Below are 9,242 nucleotides of genomic sequence, written 5' to 3' on the forward strand. Positions count from 1 at the left end.
GATCTGGCAGTCATCTGCATAGCAGTGGAAGGGAATACCATGTTTCCTTAAGATGGAACCCAATGGGAGCAGATACAGCGAGAACAGCAGAGGCCCCAGAATTGAGCCCTGTGGAACACCACATGACAGGGGAGCAGTGTGTGACTCAGAGCAGCCAAGGCTGACACAAACGGTTCTGTCAGCTAAATAGGACCTAAACCACTCAAGAGCACTGCCGCCAATGCCCACCAAGTGCTGCAAACGAGTCAGCAGTATACTGTGATCCACTGTATCAAATGCTGCAGTTAAGTCCAATAAAACTAGACACATGTGGTCTCCAGCGTCATTTGCCAGGAGGATGTCATTAGAAGCTAGCTCAGTCTAGTACAGTACTGCAAAACATCCAGGTAACTTTGGTCTTGTCAGTGGAGCTATCTGGCAACTTTTTAAAAGTAAACTTTCCGTTCATAAACTCCAAGTATCCGTTTTCGGTGTCTCGCGCTGCCGTGGCTGGCAAAACAAACATGTGCGTGGACCTGTGCAGCGCGCTTGTTGTTTTGTTTCTGGTTTATTTATAGAGCAACGTAACGTCCGCTGCGATGTGTGCCGCATTAATCTCGCGAGAAAAAATTTAATCCCGTTAAAATTCATTAAAATTAACGCCGATAAGAACGCGCTAAACTGACAGCTCTAATATATATATAAATATATATACATATATTAAAATGTATGGCACGACAAATGTACCAAAAAACTTTTTGATAATGGTTATTTTGTGTGTTCTAGGTGACAAGGGCATTTTCTTTCACAAAGACTCCAAAGCGTGTGATCCAGAGGGCATTTATGTCCACCAGTACCCCAGATGATAAAAAACATTGTTTCAACTCTGAAAACCACAGGAGCTCGACACTGTCTGTAAGTTTTGTTTTGTTGGTGAACTGATGATAGATTGCTTATAAAATCCATTGAGTTATGATGTAACTGAAGATGTGTATGATACAGTAGAATCTTCAAATTTAAATTTTCCAATAGTTATACATGTTGGAAAACAACAGGAATGGGGTCCGTGGTACATGTTTACGGTTAAATCCTGAGATGGTCCTAGGTTTACTGCCCTCCATCCATACTTTTTCTACCATTCATCTGGGGTTGGGTTTGAAGGGCATTAGCTTTAGCAGGGAAGTCCAGACTTCCCTCTCCCCAGCCATCTCTTCCTGGGAGATCCCAAGGTGTTCCAAGGCCAACCGGGAGACATAGTCTCTTCAGCGTGTCCTGGTGCCTCCCATGTGAGGTGTTCCAGGGACTCCATGCCTGGAACACCTCACATGGGAGGCATTCAGGAGGCATCCTAACCAGATGCCCAGATCACCTCATCTGGCTACTCTCAATGTGGAGCTCATCACCCGATCTCTGAGAGAGCGCGAACGCCATGCGGAAGAAACTCAGTTTGGCGACTTGTATCCGTGATCTCGTTCTTTGGGTTACGACCCACAGCTCGTGACCATTGTTGAGGGTAGGAATGTAGATCAACCAGAAAATTGAGAGCTTTACCTTTCGGCTCAGCTCCTTGAACACGACACAGATACACAGTCTGTATCACAGCAGATGCTGCTCCATTCTGCCCTCATTTGTAAACATGACCCTCTTGAACTCCTCCACTTGGGTCAGGATCACATCCCAGAGACCGAGAGGGCAATCCATCCTTGTCCGACTGAGGACCATGGTGTGAGATATCGAGGCGCTGATTTTCATCCCACTTCACACTCCGCTGCGAACCTCTCCAGTGAGAGTTGGAGATAGCAGCTTGAAGAATCCAACAGTACCACATCATTTGCCAACCAGAGATGCAATGCTGAGGCCACCAAACCATACCCCCCTCAACGTCTCGGCTGCGCCTAGAAATTCTGTCCATAAAAGTAATAAACAGAATAGGTAACGACAAGCAGTCTTGATGGTGGAAGCCATCCCACGTAAAACGAATCCGACTTCTGCCGACAATGCGAACCAAACTCTGCTATCGGTGGTACAGGGACCGAACAGCGCATATTCGGGGGTTTTGGTTCTCCATACTCCCGAAGCAGGGCCCACAGAACTCCCAGAGGGACACAGTCGAATGATTTCTCCACGCATACAAAACACACGTAGACTCGTTGGGCGAGCTCCCACGCACATATGAGAACCTCGTTGCTGTTATTTCAAGTCTCATGTATTTGCTCAACAAAGCCTAAACACCGGCCAAAAGACAGGATGTGAAGATGAATGGCTCAACTTAACACATCTTGGAATCAAGTTCACTTTGCAAATGCAGATTTTATCTTTATGTAACAACTGACAAATTTTATAACTACAGAAACTCTGAAAATCTTTTTCCAGCCTTTATGGTTATTGTGATTTTTCTCCTTTCCTTATCACAGGTTCTTGTACTTTATCTGACAGAGCTCTGATCCTGAATTGTTTCAATGTGCCCTTTGCATCTTCTGGCTCCCTTTATCTGCGCCAATGGTCACCACACTTTCTCACAACAAAATCCTGGCTCCAGATTACCTATTTTGTTTTTCCACAGCTTCTGCTTACAATGCGCCCTTGCCTATCTGGACGAGACAACTTGGAACCCATGTTCCTAAATTTGGCTGCAGAATCGCCTTTTATTGCACCAACTCTGACTTACATTTCCAATCTTTCATTAGGTATACTGATGTCTAAGACACAAAGGTGAACTTATTTTCGCTCACTTAGAATACCTTTGAGACCGTCTCTACAGACACAACCAAAACACATTATGAACAGGGTTCGGACGGTCCCGAAAAACCTAGAAAAATCACAAAAATTTATATTGCATCTTGTTTCCAGATCCGTGAAATCTTTTTTGGGGAGAAAAAAAATCACATTTACTATTAAGTTTTCCTAAATAGAATGATGAAACTTCAGATTGAAATTCAAATTTACATGCAAGTGCAACGTCAGGTAATTTATAATTTTGGTGCCTGGTCCGACAACCAGTCTTTGACGTGTGACTCCGGCCTTCAACCTAGTCAGACTCAGGAGAGTGAAACGGTAAGATACGTCTTATGGCAGCTAATGAGTGAAACAGGAGCTAAGACACTGAATTAAAACAAATGTGAATAAATAGCCAACATTAGCATATGATATGCCAGGGCAACAAAGGAGTGGCTTCATAAGAAGCATTTCAAGGTCCTGGAGTGGCCTAGCCAGTCTCCAGATCTCAGCCCCATAGAAAATCTGTGGAGGGAGTTGAAAGTCCGTGTTGCCCAACGACAGCCCCAAAACATCACTGCTCTAGAGGAGATCTGCCTTGAGGAATGGGCCAAAATACCAGCAACAGTGTGTGAAAAGCTTGTGAAGAGTTACAGAAAACGTTTGGCCTCCGTTATTGCCAACAAAGGGTACATAACAAAGTATTGAGACTTTTGGTCTTGACCAAATACTTATTTTCCACTCTAATTTGCAATTAATTCTTTAAAAATCAACAACAACAATGTAATTTTCAGAGTTTTTTTCCCCACATTCTGTCTCTCATGCTTGAGCTTTACCCATGTTTACAATTACAGGCCTCTCTAATCTTTTCAAGTAGGAGAACTTGCACAATTGGTGGTTGACTAAATACCTATTTGCCCCACTGTATCCCTCTGAAATAGATCCACGGCTGCACTGAGCAGCAGCAGAATCCCATCCCCACATTTAGAACGAAAAGAGGCGCATTACAATATGTCCTAAGATTATTTTGGCGAATGATGTGTGAATCGTTTAAAACAAGGAAGTGAGGGATGAAAATTAACTTCCTCTCTTCTCCTGGATTGCCCCTTACTCAGACTCGAAATATATTTTTTCTTTCAAGAGCAGTTTTGCTAATTAATAATAATAATAATACATTTTATTTATAAGCGCCTTTCAAGACACCCAAGGACACTTTACAATAACAAAAAACACAAAACAATACGGGTTGAGCAGCGGCAGCCAAAACGCGCCAGCGTTCACTCAACCTGAAAGTCAGAAAGAAACCACAAGGGAGGGAGACTATTTGAGGAGCAACTTCCTAATTTTAAGAAGCAATTTTTTCACAGGTTAATACTAGTGACCTGAAGCAAGGGATTTATTAAATTAATAAAAATATGACAATATAAGGGGGGAGTAGAAAGTAGCTCAGCAGCACTCACAAATATTTTAGTAATTGATTAACTTTCCGTATTTTCCGCACTAAAAGGCGCAACTGAAAGTCTTCCATTTTCTTAAAAGCTCACAGTGCGCCTTAAAATCCGATGCGCCTTGTGTATGGTCATTACAGTAATATGTACAGTAGATCCCAAAATGGCTCCTTGCTGGAGACATGCTTTCAACGCAGAGTTCAAACTCAAGGCAACAGTTACGCAGTTGAACATGGAAATAGAGCAGCGGCAAGAGAATTCAACTTTAACAAGTCAATGTTATAACTTGCTGTTGGTTAAGTGAACTGTGTTGCTGCTTCATTAAATACATTTTACTGACATCTGATCTTTCTGTTGGCCTTTCCGTGAGCGTAGCTCCATCTAGTGGATGCATTGTAGATTGCGTCTTATAATGCTGTGCGTTCAATATATGAAAACATGTCAAAATAGGCCATTCATTGAAGGTTCGCCTCATAATCCGGTGCGCCTTTTAGTGGGGAAATTACAGTACCCAAAATTAGATGAACTAATTGAGTATTGGGCTACATTATGTATTTGTTTTATTAAATAGCACTTATGAATGCTCTTGGTATCCTGCCTCTCTGCTAGGTCGTCAGTGCCAGGCGAGTTTCGCCACAATTTGTGAATTGATTGTGCCTGCTTTGCACTGTTGTTCGATCTTTCGCATAAACCGGCATCATTTCTGAAGAGCCGCATGGCAGCGAGACATACTCTGTTGTGAACTTGCCCAGCTGTTCATTTCGAATACGGAAGACTAGGATTTGGATTGATTTGAGGATGAGGATTGGTCAAAAAATAACCTGAGTATATTGTTAAATACTTCAATAAAGTACACCCAAACTCTGATATGCTCCCGCATGCATTCTACCTTTTTTTAAGCGAGCGTTTTACCATGCCTAACGTCCAATGACACATTGCATATTGTGTATGTTAAATACAGAAATAGCACCTGTAACTGACACTACTGCCTTTTAATATGGTGCGCCGTATGGTCGTGAAAATACAATACAGTGATCCCTCGCTATTTCGCGGTGCATTTATCGCGGCTTTCCGTTGCACAAGTCCCGTTTGCAAAAAGTCTGCAAACGGTCCACGAGAAGCAGTGAAAGTCAGCAAAACAACAGTGCGTCACATAGAGCAAGATATACAGTGGGGTGAGGAGGGGGCTGAGAGATGTAAAGCCATGTTGATTGGCTGTGCATTTTCTTTCTGTCTTATCACGAGGGTTACTCTTTGATCTTTCATCAGTGTCGAAGTGTTGTTTACATGCTGCTAGTGTGTGTGTGTGTGTGTGTGTGTGTGTGTGTGTGTGTGTGTGTGTGTGTGTGTGTGTGTGTGTGTGTGTGTGTGTGTGTGTGGCTGAGAGAGAGAGAGAGGAGGCTTATCAGAACAAAACAGGTCTCTTCCATCCTTAATTGTCTAATCATCCTTAATTGACTAATCATAAACATGTCTGCTGCACGCAGGCTTGCTGGCCTGTGTGTGTGTGTGTGTGTGTGTGTGTGTGTGTGTGTGTGTGTGTGTGTGTGTGTGTGTGTGTGTGTGTGTGTGTGTGTGTGTGTGTGCGTGCGTGCGTGCGTGCGTGCGTGCGCTCTGCTCAAGCGCAAAGGCCCACGTGAGGCAATTTTTTTTAATGTATATGTTAATTGGTCTCGACTTCGTGGATTTTCGTTTATTGCGGGTTGTTTTGGTCCCCATTAACCGCGATAAACGAGGGATTACTGTACTCTTCTTTCCATAGTCTTGAAAGAAGGCAGTCTTTGTGGATGTCTTCATCATCTTCTCCATGTGCAATTCCAAACATGGATCTGGTATCCTGTGTCAAAGATGCACGTTCCCTATAGGTGATGTACCAATCGTTTCTAGCTGACTCATTTCGAGTTATGTTGACCAATCCTCCAGCAAACCTTTGGTTTTGTTGATCTGCTGAAGACAGAAATCAAACAGCACCTCGTTGAAGCTGTGGTTGGTTTCTTGGATGACAAATTCACCATCGAGGAAACCCTGATTTGACCTGTCTTGCCATCAGTGCCGGAAATGGCACTGGAAACACTCGAAATGGAGTAGGGCCCTCCCCAAAAAGGAAATATACCTTTCTTTTCATCTTCTTTAAATTGACTCAAACCCCCTTCACCAAGGACTTACAACTTCCCGTATGGACAATCTCAATAAACCAAGAGGTGGAATTATTGATAACAGTTTAAGAAACTGTAATTAAAAATCTCAACAGGTAAAGTAAATTGTTCCCATTCGGTCACAAAGACGTTGGACCCCACATCTCAAGTTAAGGTGAGAGACAAAAGTCTTTTTTTCCATGGCATCCCTTCCGATGTTCGTGCTGAAGTCATGTTTGGCTCTCAGGCAATGCTGTTTATGATTCTAGGTTTGCTGTGGACATTTCTGTCGGTCCGTGTGAGATTACGAAATATAGACGGGGTCACATTACAAAAGGAAACATGAAAAATGTGTTTCCATTACAGTTTTGCAATATAATTCCATATCGACACATCTGAAGAACCAATTTATGAGACCAGAATTTTTTTTTATCTCACTACGAAGAGAGTGAACAAGTAAAAGAAGTGTGTGATTTCTGAATGTTCGAGTTCCATTCAGGATTCTCCAGTTCCAAAAACATGACATGGCTGTCTTGGTTGAACAATTTTACCATGACAATAACGAAGCAATTTTGTTCCTGTCTAATTTAATTGTAGTCGCTGCAAAGCAACAATCCGCTGGAATCTATTGCATACATGGCTAAGTTGAATCTGCTTCATTTTGGGCGAGTGTTTGGAAGCTTCATCCAATGTTCCATAAGCTTTAGGAATCATAGATGCGTGTCAACACACAATAAAATTTTACTTTGGAATCTAGCCAACAAAGTAACGGTTGCCCTTGTCAAACCACAGCTGGATATGCAAGAAAGGTTCATGGTCACAAATGTTTAGCATTAGGTCTTGAGTGTGCCTGATATCTGATCTGAGTCGCTTGAAGTCAAGAAAATACAATGTTGCATCAAGGGTATTTGTTTTGATGGCTCTTGTGGTTGTCAATGTTCTGTGCATTTGTCTTATCCCTTAATGGGAATAATGTAATGTTGTCAGATTGATTGTGATATTAATTTAAATGCTCACACATTGTCTCCCTTGTTTTCTTTTGTTTTAGATGTCGAGCTTTGCCTCCACACAGAGTTTGAATGACAAAAGCAGTACCACGGTGCAACGCTCTAATTCTTGGGACAACCCTCCTCTGAGTGCCAGGGTTCCTGTCTGTTCACTCACATCCTGCAGTCCTGCTCAACATTTTACAACACAAACTTTGCCGCGGCTACCCAGGGAAACCAAAGCCTATGCTCCAATTTCTCCCCTGAATACTTAAGAGGCTAAATCTCTCGTTTTCAAATCTCATTTATTAGTCATATCTTAACATATGTTTCTTCAAGCCTGACTGTTCCCAGACATACAACCAATGCAGCCTATTCCAAGTTTGATCCTGTTTCAAATGTCCAAACCACCCCTTATCTCAACTCAAAAACATTTGGTGAAAATTTTGGATCCACTCGTTTCTAGACATGTTCAGGCTACAGAGTTCAAACCAAGGCTCCCAGCTTTTCATACCATTGGAAGAACCTCTTCTGAGTCATGCAGGGATGCCAAGGTGCCCTTGCAACCTCATGAAGCACTTGAGTCCAGTTCCCAAAGGAAGACTCTCCTTTAACCAACCATGCCCAGGTTCTACAGATTGATGTGAGCAATTATGGTTTAAGAACAACGAACAAACTGTAGGTTTGTGTATGAGATATTCATACAATATTTGCTGCTTGCCTTTAAACACTTTTGCACTCTTAGACCTCAACCTGCAGGTTCACTACATTAAAGTACCGGTTCGCTACATTAAAGTACCGGTTCACAACATTAAAGTACCATGTGTTTTTATCCTCTTGATTTTCAATTTAATATGAAAATAAAGGAAGTAGATTTTAAGGTGCTGATTTGGAAGAACTTCATTACTCATCATCTGGACCGTGGGGTACCTGCTGGTGATGATGGCTGTTTTGGAAGAATATTCACTGATATACAATCTGGAGTTTAACAACAACAAAAAAAAGCACAAATATGAGGAGGTCAAACTTGTGCTGAAAAGCAAACACCGGTAATGCACAATATGTAATTGAAATGTTGGGTTAAAAAAATCTGAATTATATGATATATAGGCAAATTTGTCTCCATTAATTTGGGAACTTTGGAAAACAACGTTTGGATGACAGAACATAAATCACCTCCTCGAATTAAAAAAAAAAAGTACTTTTGGTGTTCCCATGCCTTGCAAAAGACTTGAAGGATACAACTAACAGAACCATGTGATTTCTGTGAATATGAAGTTTTTTTTTCCTGAATATGTTACAGCACAATGTGTGGTAGGGCATATGCTGTTTCAAGTATAACACTACCATATAAATACTAATCGTTCGTCTTTAGATCAGGGGTGCCCAAACTTTTTTGACCGAAGATCAAATTTTTGATCAACCAACCTCCTGCGATCGACCCATTGCCGTGCACATGCATGTACATATGCACACACGCCATGATGAGGAACAGCCTGACGCGGAGGCATGCCTTTGGCAGCCTGGTAACAATTGTAGCTCACACTTACCGTTTTAAAATGCTTCTCTCGGCCCTCCAGATTCCTATTTTTTACCCGTACGCTTGGTAAATTGTACACGAAACAAATTGAATGAAAATAATGATAACGATAAAAGATATGGCGCAACAGCTCCGATCACAAGCTGCAATTGCAAACTGCTGAGCGGTAACAACTTCCGGTGACGCAGGTCACACGCCACCTTACGTTAAAGATTTACCTGCTTCATTTTATTTTTTTAAATACTTTTTGTGAAAATGAGACTGATAGGATGGTTAGGGTGCAGTGTATATTAACACAAAAAATATATTGCTAACATGCACAAAGATACACAAATGTTTGTTTGTTTTTTTTCTCCTCAACGCCCTTCGCGATCGACTTCGGACCAGTCAGCGAACTACCGGTCGATCGCGGTCGACGTAATGGGCACCCCCTGCGTAG

At 42.0% G+C, this 9,242-nt stretch overlaps 1 protein-coding gene across 1 annotated transcript in view; it reads left to right on the top strand.

Moving 5' to 3' along the window:
• Positions 1-7,818, top strand: part of ect2 (epithelial cell transforming 2) — an 80,363-nt gene extending 72,545 nt beyond the window's left edge. The window contains exons 24-25 of the mRNA XM_086116638.1: positions 766-894; positions 7,326-7,818. Of these exons, the coding sequence (XP_085972764.1) occupies positions 766-894; positions 7,326-7,538 (342 nt within the window). The 3' untranslated portion in view covers positions 7,539-7,818. The remainder of the gene's footprint in view (positions 1-765; positions 895-7,325) is intronic.
• Positions 7,819-9,242: the final 1,424 nt, after the last annotated feature.

The sequence above is a fragment of the Hippocampus guttulatus genome, chromosome 7, assembly GCF_054856545.1.
Source record: "Hippocampus guttulatus isolate MCC_2025c chromosome 7, RoL_Hgut_1.0, whole genome shotgun sequence".
Lineage (NCBI taxonomy): Eukaryota > Metazoa > Chordata > Actinopteri > Syngnathiformes > Syngnathidae > Hippocampus > Hippocampus guttulatus.